Source organism: Lithobates pipiens, unplaced genomic scaffold (genome assembly GCF_037356315.1).
Source record: "Lithobates pipiens isolate NorthernLeopardFrog02 unplaced genomic scaffold, aLitPip1_a1.2 Scaffold_8, whole genome shotgun sequence".
Lineage (NCBI taxonomy): Eukaryota > Metazoa > Chordata > Amphibia > Anura > Ranidae > Lithobates > Lithobates pipiens.
This window is the reverse complement of record NW_027507903.1, coordinates 435,856,551-435,875,757: the sequence shown is the minus strand read 5'-3', so window position 1 is coordinate 435,875,757 and position 19,207 is coordinate 435,856,551. Positions and strand designations below refer to the sequence as shown.

The 19,207-nt window shown below is 39.9% G+C and overlaps 1 protein-coding gene across 2 annotated transcripts in view; it reads left to right on the top strand.

The window, feature by feature from the left end:
- PDGFRB (platelet derived growth factor receptor beta) overlaps positions 1-18,066 on the top strand; it is a 213,194-nt gene extending 195,128 nt beyond the window's left edge. For both annotated transcript variants that reach the window (XM_077474333.1, XM_077474332.1), the window contains 2 exons: positions 2,186-2,406; positions 12,345-18,066. In XM_077474333.1, coding sequence (XP_077330459.1) covers positions 2,186-2,406; positions 12,345-12,477 — 354 coding nt within the window. In that variant the 3' untranslated portion in view covers positions 12,478-18,066. The remainder of the gene's footprint in view (positions 1-2,185; positions 2,407-12,344) is intronic.
- The last annotated feature ends 1,141 nt before the right edge of the window (positions 18,067-19,207 follow it).

The following is a 19,207-nucleotide window of genomic DNA, read 5'->3' as shown; positions in this document are numbered from 1 at the left end:
GGCACCAATTACAGCTTCAAGTCTGAGTATGATGCTACAAGCTTGGTACACCTATTTTTGGGCATTTTCTCCCATTCTTCTTTGCAGGACCTCTCCAACTCCATCAGGTTGGATCGATGTTCATTCGGGTTCAAGTCTGGGCTCTGGTTGGTCCACTAAAGGACATTCCCAGAGTTGTCCCGTAGCCACTCCTTTGTTATCTTGGCTGTGTGCTTAGGGTCAATGTCCTTTTGAAAGATGAACCTTCACTCCAGTCTGAGGTCCAGAGCGCTCTGGAGCAGGTTGTCTCTGTACATTGCTGCATTCATGTTTCCCTCGATCCTGTCTCCCAGTTCTTGCCAGTGAAAAACATCTCCACAGTATGATGCTGCCACCACCATGCTTCACTATAGGGATGGTATTTGCCAGGTAATGAGTGGTACCTGGTTTCCTACAGACATGATGCTGGCCATTCAAGCCAAAGAGTTCAATCTTTGTTTCATCAGAACAGAGAATTTTGTTTCTTATGGTCTAAGCCCCCGTACACACGGTCGGACATTCCGACAACCAAATCCGTCGGATTTTGTCCGTCGGATTTTGTCCGAAACTGTTGCATACACACGGTCGGACAAAGTTGTCGGAAAATCCGATCGCTCAGAACGTGGTGACCTTATTTCGTTAGGACGGGACTACGTTCAGGCTAGTAGCCAATAGCTTTGGTGTAGGAATTTTATCTGAGCATGCGTGGCACTTTGTCCGATCGGAATTCTCTACACATGATCGGACAAGGTCCGATCGGATCATGTTATCGGAAAATTTTATAGCCAAGCTGGAAAACTTGGTCCGTCGGATACTCCGACGGAAAAAGTCCGATGGAGACCACACACAGTCGGATTATCCGACAACACGGTCCGATCGGACACATTCCGCTGGAATCTCTGACCGTGTGAACAAGGGCTGAGAGTCCTTCAGGTGCCTTTTGGCAAACTCCAGGCGGGCTATCATGTGCCTTTTACTGAGGAGTGGCTTCTGTATGGCCACTCTACCATACAGGCCTGATTGGTGGAGTGATGCAGAGATGGTTGTTCTACTGGAAGGTTCTCCTCTCTCCACAGAAGAATGCTGGAGCTCTATCACAGTGACCATTGAGTTCTTGGTCACCTCCCCGACTAAAGCCTTTCTCCCTCGATCGCTCAGTTTGGCTTCTCAGCCTGCTCTAGGAAGAGTCCTGGTGGTTCCAAATTTCTTCCATTAATGGATGATGGAGGTCACTGTGCTCATTGCTGCAGATATTTTCTATACCCTTCCCCAGATCTGTGCCTTGATACAATTCTGTCTTGGAGGTCTACAGACAATTCCTTGGACTTCATGGCTTGGTTTATGCTCTGACATGCACTTTTAACTGTGGGACCTTATATAGACAGGTGTGTGCCTTTCAAAATCATGTCCAATCAACTGAATTTACCACAGGTGGACTACAATTAAGTTGTGGAAACATCTCAAGGATGATCAGTGGAAACAGTATGCACCCAAGCTCAATTTTAAGTGTCATGGAAAAGGCTGTGAATTCTTTTTTTTTTTATAAATTTGCAAATTCCTTTCACATTGTCATTATGGGGTATTGTTTGTAGAATTTTGAGGAAAATAATTAATATAATAAATTTTGGAATAATTCTGTAACAACAAAATGTGGAAAAGTAGATGCTTTTTGGGTGCACTGTAAGTATAGTGCCTGATCTTTGCACAAACTACAGGCATACCCCACTTTTAAGTACACAATGGGGTTTATTTACTAAAGCTAGAAAGTGCAAAATCACTTACTTCTGCATAGAAACCCATGATCTTCTAACCCCAGCTTGTTAAATTAAGCCTTGGTAATAAAACCTGGAAGCTCATTGGTTTCTATGCAGAAGTGAGCCTGATTTTGCACTTTATAGCTTTAGTAAATAAACCCCATTGTGTACTTAAAAGTGGGGTATGCCTGTATCTTTTTTTTATTTTTTTTATTTTATTTTTTTTTTATTTATTTTTTAAGTTACCATGTAGGGGTATGGTCACTTTATTAGGATATGGTAAAAGCTAAACAAATATTTCAAACAGGTTCTAAAATGGATTATTGATTATTAATTTATTGGATTGAATGGGCATAGGAGGTAATGTCTTTATGACAGGAAGTAGAATCAATTTTTCGTAATGTCTTTTGCAGAGATACAAACAAGTGAATGAAGAATTTTTAAGAAGTGATCACCCTGCTGTGGTTCGGGTCAGACCCAGAATGGCAAAAATGAATAATGGGGGAGAAAGCATTACAAATATTTTGTATTCAGCTGTGCAACCAAATGACAGTGATTATATTATTCCTCTGCCTGACCCCAAACCTGAAGAGTCAGAGAACATGCTCAATGAGAATTCAGAGAGTCGCCCAAGGTAAGAAGACGTATAACCCTAATCACACTGTAGCAACTACAGGTAAAATTATTTCTCCAAGAAAAGTCAGTCTATAGTCTATATTCTAGCAGACAGAGCCCTCTCCCTCCTTGCAAGTCATAGCCCTCCCCTCTTCTGGGAGTAATTAAATACTGTCTGTGCTGGCCTAGCATCTCCACCTCTCCCCTCACATGCCTACATAACCTTTTATGTAACTGCCAGGGGAGGAGAGAAGTGGATTACTATGGAGTGACATGCCTGAGTTTGCTGAGGCTGCCTACATCACATTTAAGAGCAAAATCAGCCTTAGGGTTTTTGGATGTCCATACTAGGCTTTTACAGGTAAATGGCATGCATAAAATAGGTAAATGCACATATAATTGGAAGATTTTTGTTAAATTGAATACCTGGCAAAAGGGTCATTCCAGGGGCCTTCTCACACATGGGGTGGGAAGATCTGCTTTGTTCACCTGTGCTGTGTAACTTCCTTTCTCCCAGTTTACAGTTCTGCCAGGCAAGTTCGAATCTATGTAACACAGTGTAACAATAAAAGGCGCTGTGAACATAAAATGTGTGTTATATCAAATAAGCACCACTGTAAAAAACCAAAGTGACCCATGAAAGTGAATGAAAAGTGCTCCAGTGCTCAAAAAAAAATTGGTGCATCATGCAACAGTTTAAATACATTTCTCGAAAAAGGTAAATCTCTCCACTCTCCATTATTGTGTGGTGAGTTCTAGTCTGCTGGGATGAAGAGTTGTTTGAGCACTGGAGCACTTTCCTTTCATGGTGGAAAGACTGAACTTTCGAACTTTCGAGTTTAGAACTGTGGATGTGCTGGCTTGGCCAGAGTAGCACTGGCTGAGGCCACATAGTAGCATCCCACACTACACAGTTTGACACTTCTGGATGAGTGAATTTCGATGCCTGCTCCCATTCCCTGAACACCGGTAGGGAGACATTTCAGCTTCAGCTTGGAGCAGCAGTTCACGTTTTTCATGATCCCAGGATGGACCAATCTTTATTTGTCATACACCTGGTCACTTTGGTTTTTACACTGGTGCTTATTTTATATAAACGATATTTTATGTTTGCAGCGCCTTTCTATTTTGAACTAAAGGCTACCACAATATTGCACATTTTGTTAATATTTTTGGGGTATTGGATGTCTGTAGACCTGAGTTGGGTAATTATATTCAGGTTTAAATCTAATTGGTGTCTATAAGGAATTTTGTTTTTAATGAAAGTTTGATACAGGCTTGTTGTATGTCAGAGAAAACAAAAAGTCTACAGTGGGTGTGTTTGAGACTGCTTCTCCAGTATTACAAACAGATAATAAAAAGGGGTTCCCAGATTGTGAATGAATAACTTAAAGGGGTTGTAAAGGTTTGCGTTTTCTCACCTTAATGCATCCTATGCATTAAGGGGAAAAAACATCCAACAATAACGGCCCCCTCAGCCCCCCCCCCGTTTTACTTACCTGAGCCCGTTCACCTTCTGCGCTCGCCCCTGATCTCCTCTTCACCGTTCAGCCTGGCTGTTGATTGGCTAGAGTGGATGGATTGAAAACAGTGCAGCCATTGGCTCGCACTGCTGCCAATCACATTCAACAATGCGGCACGTCGGGGGTGGGGCCGAGTGATACAGTGATATAGGAAGGCTGTATCATGGGAGCGCACCTGCAAGAACTAACCACCATGCGAGAGAGCTCACATGAAGGTGCTTAGTTCTTGTGGGGAGGAGCCGAGACAACCGCCAGGGGACCCCAGAAGACCAGGTTCGGGGCCACTCTGTGCAAAATGAGCTGCACAGTGGAGGTAAGTATAACATGTTTGTTATTTAAAAAAAAAAAATAATTACCTTTACAACCCCTTTAAACCCAAAGCAAAAAAAGGTGAGCATATTGCATTTAATGGGCTAATCTATAGTTTTGACTGGCGTGCGCCTAACGTATCTAAATACAAGAACAAAAACACAATATATTGCAGCTTGCCAGTCCGTTGATGTGGGGAATGCATTTGTTTTTCTTTTTTAAGCTAATCCATTTTCTGCTTGACATGGAAATTTATAGATGGGCAACTCCTATCCTCATATTGATTAGTGGTTCCAAATTAATAACTACTGCAGTAGGGAACAGCTTTTTCATTACAAAATTGCTTTTCATTGTGAAAAAAAATTATTGATAAGACCTATTTACAGAGTATTGGCTGTACACTCCTGTGGCCAGAATGGCCTGCTAGCTTAATTGTCGGCATGCTGACTCATCAGCATATGGAAACACAGACAATTCTACATAAAATGGAAGACATACAAAAGACAAATATGACTTCAACATGGGTAAACTACTTTTCAAATCACATTTTATATATATATATATATATATATATATATATATATATATATATATATATATATATATATATATATATATATATATATATATATATATATATATATAAAACAAAAAATATAACTGCGCTACCCTGCTAATCCCCACCCCAATAATATTCCACCACCGTATTAATATATTGTCAGATGACCTCCTGCAATATTACGCAAATATATATTGATCTTTAAACAATAATAAAGTGAGCAAATTATACTGGTCCCTCAATAATATAAATAAATACATATACTACTCATACTTGATAGTAAAATTGTGATACATGACAGTGAAAAAAAATTATAAATATAACATTCAATATCATAATTTCTTAAAAATAGATAATTTAAATAAATCTTGTTGAATTAATTCAAATCACGATGATAGTGAAAAATAATAAATTAGTTAAAAAATAATAATATGTTAGAGTCCAAACGTGAAGAAAATAAATAAATAAAATAAATTAAATGAATGTGCCCAAAAGGTGCTCCAAGCCAAAAAAGTGCAACAGTCTGTTTGAATTAGGAGTGACTCATTCAATAGATTCCAGTGCACCAAGAAATCTTCACCACCGATGTGCTGGTCACCAATCTAATTGCGCGCTTACCAGATAGAAACAATTCCAAGCTCACAATCAATACCTTTATTCAGAAAATAAATAAGGTACTCACAAGCAAGCAATAAAATCAGCATTAAATGCCGGCCGGCAAACAAACGCCCAATCGCTCCAGTCACGTGATAGCAGCTTTTTCATTACAAAATAGCTTTTTATTGTGAAAAAAATGTATTGATAAGACCTATTTACAGTGTATTGGCTGTACACTCCTGTGGCCAGAATGGCCAGCTAGCTTAATTATCGGCATGCTGACTCATCAGCATATGTAAACACAGACAATTCTACATAAAATGGAAGACGTACAAAAGACAAATATGACTTCAACATGGGTAAACTACTTTTCAAATCACATTTTATATTATATATATATATATATATATATATATATATATATATATATATATATATATACACCGTATTTATCAGCGTGTAACACACACTTTTTTCCCCTCAAAATCAGGGGGAAATCGTAGGTGCGTGTTATATCCTGATCCCCGCTGATCCCTGCTGATTGTGAGTGGAACGGAGCGACCTCCACCGACATACACAAAGCTGAGTGTACTCGGCTAGCCTCGGCTCCGCTCACAGTCATCACCTGTGTTATGGCCATCATAGGTGCGGGACTGCGAGAGGAGCCGAGTCTAGCTGAGTACACTCGGCTATGTGTATGTCGGCAGCACTCGCTCCTCTCCGCTCACAGTCAGCAGAGATCAGCGCCAATTTTAAATAGCCGGCAATGCTGCAAAGACACAAGGCTGCAATGACATAAGGCTGCAAAGACACTGGGAAGGCTGCAGATGGACATTGGGCAAGGCTGCAATGATGGACTAGGGTGCAGGTGGGCACTGATAAGGCTGCATTGATGGGCATTTAAATTTAAAAGGTTTTTTTTTCCTTAAACTTCCCTCCTAAAAGTTTTTTTCTTTAAAATTCCCTCCTAAACTTGGGGTGCGTGTTATATGCCAACACATGTTATATGCCAACACATGTTATATGCCAATAAATACGGTATATATCCCTTACAATTAATGTATTTGAATAAATAGTACCCTAGACTGTGATTCCAAAAGGGAAACAAATCAAACACAGAGATTTCTTTAATTTAATTTAATAATTTTTGCAGTGTCTAGTGTGGATCCAGGTGGCTTTTCCTTCAAGTTTTGCACAACTGTAAATGAAATAGATGCTGTATTGAGTCTCCAAACATTTCCTTATTTATAAATGTCTCTTAACAATCCACAAATCACCTGGCCTTAGTTTTAGAGCCTTTAAAACTTTTAGGATCTGGAATTGGGGGAGAAAACACATACATGAGTTTGTCAAAACCTTAAAAGATCAGCAACATTTTCTGTGAGATCCAAATGGAGGACTTCAGCTGCTGAGACAAAATATAAGCAAGTGAGCAACGCACTCCCAAACAAAATCTCATAGGGAGAAACATTCCCCATAGGGACTTGATAAAATATAAGAAAACATTCAGGCAAAAGTTTTCTAGTTTCTTACTCTACTTTTTCTGCTACATTGTAGACAGTAGGGGGTGTAAACATAAAACCTCAAAACTTCTAGTAAGGACTCTCCTATAAAAATGATTTCCTCTGTTACTCTCTGTAGATTCTGCACTCTGTACTTACAAACTACTTCTGATAACACTTTTTACTGTGGCCTTTGTAGTAGCATTTGCCACTGGACATCCAGAAAACATGTCCATACAGACAAAATGCATACTCGTAAGCAGGCATGTACTGGCCATTGGGACTACTGGGAGTTTCCCGGTGGGCCAATGGCTCAGTGGGCCACTCTGATGTAAGGGGGCTGGTGATGGGCCACTCTGATGTAAGGGGGTGCTGATGGGACACTCTGATGTAAGGGGGCTGCTCATGGGACACTCTGATGTAAGGGGGTGCTGATGGGACACTCTGATGTAAGGGGGCTGGTAATGGGACACTCTGATGTAAGGGGTGCTGATGGGACACTCTGTTGTAAGGGGGCTGGTGATGGGACACTTTGTTGTAAGGGAGTGCTAAAGGACACTCAAAATGTAAGTGGGCCGGTCTGGATGAAGTCCAGGGCCAAATTTCTGTCCCAGTCCAGCCCTGCTCATAAGATCCTGACTTGGGCATTTGGATATATCTTTTTGAAATCTCTGGAAGGGATGTTCAGCTTTTGGTAACACCTTTGGTAACAGGTAAAACAACTGTGGTGAACCCTGGCTCTATCCCACGCTCATTTACTAAGGCAGCCATAACTGCTTGTGATTGATGACACGGTCCATCTGTCAAGTTAGAGGTGAAAGAGTGACTGGCAAACATAAAAGATCAAAATTTTCCAAAGTTGTGTTTCATAAGAAGTTGCCTCCTGTGGACCATTTTTTCTTCTCGTTCTGGGGTCCTTAAAGTTGAATTATTAATCCTAGCTATACTGGGCCAGAACTAGGGTGGAATCTGTGAGTTGCACAGACCCAGCAAGTGTCCGGGGCTGTAATGAAGCATCCTTAGTCACCTAGTCTGCTTCCATTTGTGAGTTTTAATGTTAAAATTGGCTACCTCAGCAAGAGCCTGGAAGGCTAAAAACAGCCACTCAAATTAACTTAGCATGCTTGATTGGTTTACCTGCTGAAGTAAAAACAAACTTTCTGGCCCTTCAAATGGAACCAAAAGCTCTCTAATTCTCTACTATCTATATCGGGGATATGCAATTAGCGGACCTCCAGCTGTTGCAAAACTACAAGTTCCATCATGCCTCTGTCTCTGGGTGTCATGCTTGTGGCTGTCAGTCTCGCTATGCCTCATTGGATTTGTAGTTCTGCAACAGCTTGAGGTCCGCTATCTGCATATCCCTGATCTATATGAATGTATACTCTTTTTATAGCTCACAAGCTTTGTTAAAACATGGAGCTCTGCTTCTTGAGCTGGGGAAAAAGGATCCAATGACTCTGAATACAGAGTATCCTTCTGGGTGATAAACTGCATACTCAGTATGGGCATTGTCATCCTCAGTATAAAACTAGGATCAAATCTACAAGAAAATTAATATCTGGGTCTTCATGGAGTGTGTCCTGCACTGGACTCACAGCAGCTGATTCCTACATCATCAATTTAACATATGTGGTTTTCCTTTGTCTCCAGCCTCCTCCAATAGAGGCAATGAGGTGGCTAGATTCGAATGTACACATTTTTCATTGTTAGATTAGTACATAAACAAACAAAACAAACTCATATTTCAAACCTTTCATTAGACAAACATTTAGTTAGCTGTATATTTGCTACGCAGAATGTGGAATCATTAAAATTTTTATATTTGACCAAAATAATGTCTGTAACTTTGTCCAATAGCACATTTGCTTAAAGCTACAGCTCTGATATATTGGGGTGATCCCTTCATTACTGGGTCCAGCTTGCATAAATATATTACAATGGCTTGTTTTCTATCATGCTTTTTGAACTCCAGTTTCATGTTTCAAAAAGACAACTTTTTCCTGACAATATTATAATTTCTCATTGCTTGCTGTGTTGTTAGTTTTAGCTAGATAGCACAAGTCCTTAGTTTCCATCTGGCATTATTTTCCTGATGGCATAACATAATAAATGATAACAATACCCTGCGGTCATGCAGAGATTTCCAATAAATCCAAAGTGTTCTTCTGTTTATACCACTGCACTTACCGTATATACTCGAGTATAAGCCGAGATTTTCAGCCTCTTTTTTGAGGCTGAAAGTGCCCCCCTCGGCTTATACTCGAGTCATCGCTGTCTGTCTGCCCGATCAGCGTGTCGAGCAGACAGACAGCGGCCATTCTAGGATTCAAAGGCCGCGCCTCCGTCTCCGCCTTCGCCTGTGATAGGCGGAACACTGAATTTCCCAGCAGTCTGTGTTCCGCCTATCACGGACGTCCTCTCATCCTCGTCCGTAGTATGAGGATGAGCGGACGTCCATGATAGGCGGACCACTGACTGCTGGGAAATTGAGTGTTCCGCCTATCACGGACATCCGATAGGCGGAACACTCAATTTCCCAGCAGTCAGTGGGAAATTGAGTGTTCCGCCTATCACCGACGGAGGCGCGGCTTTTGAATCCTAGAATGGCCACCGACGAAGAGCTGCGGGACGGGCCCGGGACGCAGGCCGGGACGCAGGCCGGGACGGGACGCAGGCCGGGACGGGACGCAGGCCGGGACGGGACGCAGGCCGGGACGGGACGCAGGCCGGGACGGACACAGGCTGGACGGACACAGGCAGGCTGGACACAGGTAGGCTGCACGGACACACACACACACACACACACACACACACACACACACACACACACACACACACACACACACACACACACACACACACACACACACACACACACACACACACACGGATGCATGCACACACAGGGATGGATGGACACACACACACACACACACACACACACGGATGCATGCACACACAGGGATGGATGGACACACACGGATGCATGGACACACACACACACACACACGGATGCATGCACACACACAGGGATGGATGGACACACACACACACGGATGCATGGACACACACACACACACACGGATGCATGGACACACACACACACACACGGATGCATGGACACACACACACACGGATGCATGGACACACACAGGGATGGACGACACACAGGGATGGACAGGCATGTCTCACCCTCGGCTTATACACGAGTCAATAATTTTTTCCAGTTTTTTGGGGGTAAATTGGGGACCTCGGCTTATATTCGGGTCGGCCTATACTCGAGTATATACGGTACAAGGAAAATGGGGCACATCATTTTACAATCCACACATTCTGCTTTGGATTTCAAAAATAAAAATAAATAAAAACAAAAGGACCAACAATCTGTATATGACAGAACAGAAAGCTCTCAGTCAGATGAAAAACGATAAAATTAGCTGCAGCTGGCATCTATCCTAACAGGGTGTGTGGACTTGATGTGATGGGTCTGTTATATTTAAATTTTATTTCTTATTAATCTCACATCATGGACTGCACATCAAGTTATTATCAGATCTTTGAATTTCATTTTTGTAGAAAAACATCTTGGCTTTGTTAAATATTATGGCAGCTGTATTCTAGCTAACAACCTCATCTTAATCTTTTTTTTTTTTTTTTTTTCACTCAATAAGGGTGTATTGTATAAATGTAAAATTACAAAATTGTTATCTTAATCTAAACTAATCCCATTTTATAAATTTCCCCAATAACCTGGATTTCATTTCCAACCAAAGGTTGTCTACACCAGTTACAGTATATATATATTATTAATAACCTTGTTAAACTCATATCAGAAATTAATACTCAAGTGATTATCTCAATATCACATTCTATTTCTAATATATATCCACAGATATATTTCCTTAAATGAGGACATTTGACTTAGATTCCCTTTTTCTAAATGCACCGTTTCCACTATCAAAGGTAATTCAATTTGTGTAATACATGGTTAAATGTAACCTTCATTTTACCATGTTTGGAAAACAGATTCAAACTCATTGTAATCACATTGTTTATCGTTAGATTAATTAACAGGGCACATTTTGTTATTAATGTTTTGTACAAAAAACAGAAATTGGCATGGTGTCTTTCCAGCTTATCACTGATCTCAAATCCCAGATACATTCTTTCATAAGAGCACAAAGGAGGGGGTCGCATCTGCCTACATGACACACACAAGAGATAAAACTAAAGGTTCCAGCATTCACACACATACATCCCATTTAAATACATGTTTGCATTCTTTCAAGTCCTGATTAGAATTAGTCTGCCTATGCTACGCCCCTTGTTACCATACAAATACAATTGTAATATTAATGTGATACCTACATAATCATGTGTATAAAACATTATTAGTGCCGTGTACACAGTGAGGGCAGTGTGCAATACATATAAAATAGAATACAATTATATACAGAACTTACAAATTTCCTTAACCTCCCTAACGGTGATCCCGAGTCTGGCTCGGGTTGGGATTTTAGTTTCACGAGCGGTAACCCCGAGCCAGACTCGGGATCGCATCGCTGGATACAGGGAGGACACAGGGAGAGTTTGTCCCTAGTGGTCTGTGCAGTGCCCTGCATGCACTTTTATATTATAAATATTGTTTTTTCTGCCTGAAATTTGGAGATTGTCCATAGCAACCAGAAAGTGTCCCTTTTTCAGTGTTTTAGGATTTGATTACATTATTGAATAATTTTTATTATTCTTTATTATATTATAAACTTTATCATACCCGGGATGTCTGCTACACTCTGGTTTGAACAGATTTAAGAATTACAGGACTATAATATAAAACGACAAATTTCCATGCAAAATAATTGTACCGCTTTCAGCACCTAAAACCAGAACTAATTATACCGCCAGGGAGGTTAAAGAAATCACTTAAAGATTCAGTCCATTCTAAAGCAATAGATTAGTTATTAATGGAACCCTTGGGACTACGTAAGCTCCTGACTTTATATGTGTCTTGGATTCTCCAACAATGGTTATTCCTATCATAATTCCTGGCTGTTTCTTCCCACCTCAAATTTTTTGGTGTCCCTGCCTACCTTTGTGTGTTTTAGCTCCTTGTCCATGATATAAAATTTAAAAAAATCCAACAACAATAGTAGGCACAGCAAACGTGCAGGTCCAAGAACGCAGGAGCAGATATCTCATTAATAGTGTTCCAGAGAAATTTCTCAGGAACCCTCCAGTATCTATTAAACAATGAAATGTTATTATGAGTAGATTGACCTTTTACCTTTTATGATGTAAAGTCTCCCTAGACTCTAAATAAAAATGCACAAGACTGAAATATTGCAACACCCATTATGATTATAATTTATTTTGAAAGGCAAAAGCATCTTTGTGCGACCATCTTTGTGGCCAACAGTTTATTGCAATTAAGATATTTTTTTTTTCTTTTCGATTTATCATACAGTTCTACACTGCAAGAAGGAAATACATCATCTACAATCTCCTGTGACAGTCCTCTGAGACAGCCAGAGCAAGAGGTGGAAAGTGATCTTCAGCAAGCTGAACAACCTCATGAAGTAGAGGAAAGTTTTCTGTAGCAAAAAAAAAGAAAAAATCAAGATTTGGCAATTACCAATAGCTGCAATGCGGTTTTTATGCATCAAGGTACAAAATAAAAAAATTGATGTACTGATTAATTTGGCTTGCCATCCCAAAGACAACCAGGTCCATTACCTGAATTTGAAGACCAAAGAAATCATTATGCTCTACAATCTTGGCACACTGCAATATCTCACTTCCATTTCAAGAACATTTAACTTGGGAATGATAGCCTTTAATAGGCATTGTGGTTAAACCATAGGATGGAAAACCCACAGACACCAAACCAGTATTACGAACGTTGATCTTCCATTCCAAGTGTTAAACTATGAATAAATGTGCAATATAATGGATGAATTCCAACGTTTACTTTGTTGAAGTATTGAATGGTACTGAAAGCATCAAGAAAGACTGGCAGAAGCACAAAGTATGGATATCTGAAAAGACAAAGTGGCCCTGTATATCAGTCCACCATTTATTTTCCTTACTTCTAATATGGCTGCCAGCATGATTAATGCACTTCTAGAATTTACTATTTTAAAAAGGAGGCACATGGAACATCACCCAACTTCTCAATTGTCTCAGAGGAAATGTGATTTGGTTAAATGGACATAGTTTAACCAAATATGGACAGTTTCGTCAGGAGTTGGAGATGGGGTACATGTCTACTTTATCTTGCTGATACTTTTGGGAAAGTACAATATGCATTTATGTTTGCATAATCTATGCTACCTACAGATGACAGCACATCTCAGCTTTGCAATGATTCTAGGACAATCCTAAATATTAAATATTGGCCAGAAAATGTCTCCTCTGACTTTTGAGGCCAACATATCGATATGGATATCGAAAGGCAGGAGAGGAGGAAGGGGTTGAATGAGGATTCTGCATTATTATGCATGGTTCTCATATGACCACTTCTGTTTTTACCAATATTAAATAGGCTTCAGCATCTGAGCTAAAGGTCTTTATCTATCAGATTTGCATATACATAGATAGTCAAATCTAGGCTTCTTACAGCCCTAAAAGGGAAGTGGCTGATAGACCAATCTGCCTGTCCAGCATTATCCTTCTGAACAGAACAGTCAGTGAATCTGCAGCTCCATCAATCTGTGAATGGAAAGCTAAATGAGTGTAAATGCAGCTTTGTACACGGCTCTATATGTACTAAAAAAAATTCTTGGGAATATAATGTTATGGTGGCGGCTGGACCGCCAGCCAAAAAATAATAAAAAAAGAAAAAAAAGAAAGATATTACAGATTATTGCAGGGAGGGAAGTGCGCTTTACCCTGTTGTAACAAATCTAAGTAGGCCCTAGGTCTGTCTGTGACTGACTTCCTGGGTTTTTATATAATTTGCAGCATCTTTATAACACTATCTATATATTTCTAGTAAGCAATTCAGCCATTAAAGAATATTTGCATGTGCATTGTTATTCACTTTATTATTACTACAAATATAGGAGAAATTTGTGACATCTATATTCACATTTATCTACTCGCAATTTCAATCATATATATCATTCACTGTAAAAAACTGAATCCAGATATAATGTCAATTTAACATTTTTAGTAAAAAAATTTATATGATGGGTATCTTACAGCTGAACACCAGTTGGACAGCAAAAAGCAATAATGAATACAGTTCCGCATTTAAAGATTCATTAAATGTATTTTTAAATGTAACTCTCTTGTAATACTCTAAACATTAGCGAGCACAATGAGCGAGGAAGATACAATACCAGGGGATGCCAATACTGTCAGTAAAACGGTAGGAGAGAGCAGAGGGATGACCTCATCAGTCTGCTGCTGCTTTTTTACTGATCAGTCACAGGCTGGAAGCAGGTGATGGCCAAGCTGTATTGTTCTAACTACAGTATAGAAAATCAGGTCACCAGTTTAGCTGATCTGTCTGGAAGAGCTGAATAACTCTCAGGACTGGATGGGTAAAAATCAAAATATTTTGGAAGGTAAAACAGCTCCCTTATTTGTATTTCAGCAAGTTATTAACTCTTTACTTGGAGTTCAACTTTAGAAATAGTGTTAAATAAGGAACAAAGGATGTTAGTAGTATCACTTCATTCGGCAAGTTTATTGCACAGACAGTACATCCTGCTCACCTCCACCTAGAGTACTGTCCCTTTATCCCTTTTCAGCCTTTGGGGTTTGGTCTCTAAGACTAAGCCTGGAAAGGTGAAACACATTAGAGGGTTGACTCTTGAGATGGAGATGTACTGTGTGTACAATAGAACATGCTTAAGGAAGTGATACTACCAGGGTGCAGGCCTTTGTTCCATATCTAGTGTTTATACAGACATAAACTGGCTCCAGGGACCAGCACCCGGTGTGTCCACAACAGAAGAATACAGTTTAGCGCTCGGGAGCGGTGAGATCTTAGACATGAATAACTTTACAAATAGCATGTCTGTCAAAATGTTGAATATGCATAATAGCACGTTATAATAATACGAAGGTGTAACGCATCCTTACAAATGTTTTACCTGACTATTAAATTTAGTAAAATTCCGGTCCTACCCTTTTTTTTCAAGAATATTGGGTAGAGTATAGGTTTCACTACGTTCAATTTTGTCTGTTCCACCATTGAGGATACTTCACTCCGTTTCCTGTTCTATAGACACAACAAAGAGTGAGAGGAAATCTCTTGAGAGTGAGGAGAAATTCCATTTTAACAGGCTTTTACAGAAACAATTGTTATTATTAGAAGATATCACCTATGCTCGTCTGCCAAATACAACATTAAAACGCTTGATTTTTCCTAATTTTCTTCCTGTTGTCACCAGGACAATAGATGAAGGCGAATCTCCCCAGTGTTGACATATGCACCAACAGAAACGGAGGTTCTAACCTTTTCCTACCCTGTCCAAACTGGAACGGAAAATGTTTTGGCCATAGCTTTATTATATCTAAATGGAATAATAATTTAATGAGTTGGGAAAACATGAGTGAAGGTGTTACATATATTACATAGAGCTCCACTGTTAAACCTACAGATCTGCACATAATGCCATTACCAACCAACTCTCTATGATAACAATACCATGTTTTATTATGGTTTTTTAATCGTCCTTTGTTTTGTACATTATTTATGCACAGAACTTTCCACTGAGTCAGATTTCCGCTTTATATTAACTTCCTTTAAATATAGACACTATGGAAAGAGAGCGATGGCTCTCATGTCAGTAATGTGCAATTTTATAGAAGGGTAATTCATATATAGGTGTGAAATCTCTTATCTGAAATCTTTGCTTTCCTCAATGTTTGTCCAACAAAGGGCATTTTTACTATTTGAAGTGCTATTTCCAGAAAATAGGAAATTAAATTATAGGCAATGCTCATTTGCAACCAATCAGATTCAAGAAGTAATTTTTCTAGAGCAGCTTTGACATTAAAATGATTGTAAACCCATATATTTTTTTTTAATAGGAAACATGTCATACTTACCTGCTGTGTGCAATGGTATTTGTACTGTTTTGTACAGAGCAACCCTGATCCTCCTCTTCTCGGTCTCCCCCAGCGCTCCTGTCTTCCCCCTACTGGGGGCACTCATATGGGCTCGCTCCTAAACTGCGTTCTGTGTGTTCATTGACATAGAGTGTGACTCGGCCCCACCCCCACTCCCTCCTTCCTGGCTGAGATTGACAGCAGCAGGAGCCAATGGCTCCTGCTGCTGTCTCTGAGCCTTTGAGGAGGGAAAGAAATAAGAGAGCTACTGCTTTTGTGCACATTGTTGGATCGAGATCAGGTTCAGGTATATACATTTTTAGATTGTAAGCTCTAACGAGCAGGGCCCTCTGATTCCTCTTGTACCATTGTAATGTAGCTGTAATGTTTGCCCTCATGTTGTAAAGCGCTGCGCAAACTGTTGGCGCTATATAAATCCTGTATAATAACAATAATGAGGGACTGGGGGGGGCTGCCCTCAGAAGGTTTTTTACCTTAACCACTTCCCACCCGGCGAATGCACATATACGGCCGGGTGGGAGCCGTCTACTCCTGATAGGACGTTCAGGAACGTCCATCAGAAGGAGCGGGATCGCGCACGTGCCCACGCAGCGGCGCGATCCCCATGCGCCCGTGTCACCCAGACACGGCGCATCTCAGATCGGCAGGAGGGCTCTGTGATTGGCCCTCCTGATCACATGACAGCCGTGTCCAATCACGGCCGTCATGTGATGTAAACAAACAGCCGGTTGCTAGGCAATCGGCTCCTCCTCTCCTCACACAGAAGTCATCGCTGAGGAGAGCAGATCGCTGCAGCCGGCTGATGATCAGTGAGTATGAGCTGTTTTTTACAGCTTTTTACTCACTGATCACCAGTCTAGTGTACACACAAATCACCACACAGTAAACACACCACACAGTATAAACACAATGTGCCCACAAATGTCCCCAAGACATACATGTCCCCAAATAATAAAAACACATGTCCCTAATAATAAAAACATGTCCCCCACATATGTCCCACTAAAATCACATGTCCCAATGATTATCTGCACACATATGTACGTGATCACCTGCACACATATGTACATGATCATTTGCGTACATATGTCCGTGATCACACAAACCAATTATTATACACTTAACGGAATTTTTTTTACCAAAAATATGTAGCAGAATACATTTTGGCTTAAATTTATGACAAAATTTGATTTTATTGGATTTCTTTTAAAATAGAAAAAAGAAAATATTGTTATTTTTTCCAAATTTACGCTTTTTTGCGCTTATATCGCAAAAAATAAAAAACGGAGTCGTGAATAAATAACACCAAAATAAAGCTCTATTTGTGCGAACAAAATGATAAAAATTTCATTTGGGTACAGTGTAGCATGACCGCGCAATTGTCACTGAAAGCACTAGAGCGCTGAAAGCTGAAAATTGGGCTGGGAAGGAAGGGGGCGAAAGTGCCCTGTATTGAAGTGGTTAACACAGAGAATGCATTAAGGTAAAAAACCTTAAGTCTTTAGAACCACTTTAAATTTAATCTCCAGCGCTGTCTGTATCATCAGTCATGGCCTCTGCATCAGGGTCAACACCATCCCTTATTCTCATTCTGAGCTAGTTATGAGATTTAAATGTCAGACTACAATAGCAATGCAATTAATGAAAAGGAGGACTCATAATGCTCGATAGACATCGCTTACCATGTGACCTTTGCCGTGGCATAGGATGGGGTCAACCTTCAAATAATCATTATAAAACAAAGATTTATTAACTGTAACACTGTAAAAATTGTCTTTGCCTTTGGCCCAAACCTAATTTTAAAATACATTTTTTTTAAATGCAATCTGATTGGTGCTGAGCTCTGTTTAGTTATAATAGAGACCACTGATAATAAGAGAAAATGTTTGTATGTTTGGCCTCTTTATTGAGCATCAGTAATTATTTTTGGACTTTGGGTTTCTAGATAACAGATCTCATGGCTGTACTAGTTTTTATGGGTAGAATTTTTTATGTTCATGATGTTTTTATTAAATGTACATATAATGTTTCCATATTTGGTAAAGAAAATATATCACTATTTTGATTTACATACACTCTCAATAAAGGATAGCATTTTGTATTAATCTGTCATTAATTACGTTGCTTGTGGACCAATATCATCTTATAGATTAAAGAAAAACGGTTCTGAAAAAAAAAAACTGCTGTTATTAGGTATAGAGTGCAAGTATGTACCTACAACAGCATCTAAGCCCAGTTATAATGAGGAAAAACTCTGCCACCAAAAATACAAACTGGACAAAAGGAGGAAAAGAGTTCCAACCAAGAAGGTCACCACTGCAGAACACCAAAGTTGAATAAAAAATATATTTATTATAGAAAAATGCACCTTAAAAATTACACAGAAATTCCAAGTGAAAAAACTCCTCTACAACTCTATTAAAAAGACAACGTTGTCTTGGGGCACATTGCAGCTGCTTTGGTTTGTATGTGTTAAATGTTGTCTATAGGAGTAGGCTCTGACATCTAGTATCCATTTAGGTGTAGTACCCGGACTGACAGTTATTTAAGTCTATTTTACAAACCACTCCCTGCTCTGAAGAAGTTAGCAAGTCCAGCTAACGAAACGCAGCGTCAGCATGACGTCAGCACGTCGATGACTAGGGGGTAGCTGTAGTGTGCAACAGATGTGGCTTCGTTTGACAATGGAGGAGTGTCCTTGAGACCCTTAATTCCACTGCATGTGGAGATACTCCATCTGGAGAGATTCCCGAGTTTAACCGCAATAGGACAGCAACTGTTACCTGCATACAAATTTTGAAAGCTCCAGGTGGATGAGGCAGTAGGGACGGCGGAGGTAGTGAGATAAAAGTGTTCCCCCTGTATATTGAAATAGGATGCCACTTGAGGCTTACATGCTGTGAACGAGAATGGCCTATTTATCACCCCAACTGCAATTGTCTCCACTATTCCCACTCCATCTTCAGACATGGTAGAATTTATTTCAGGAATTAATACCAGTGTCATCACAATACATGTGAGCCACCATTAGCCAGTATTATTGATGTCATCTATAAACATACCTCCCAACTTTTTGAGATGGGAATGAACAAAAGTAGGCAGGCATAGAACACACCCCTTGCCACAACCCCTTAAAGGGGCATTGTGCAAAAAAACAAGATTGGTTAAACCCACAAGAGCTTTTTTTACCACTACTATTGCTGTATATTGGCTTTTTTCATTTAGAAATGCAGCCATTTTAAAATC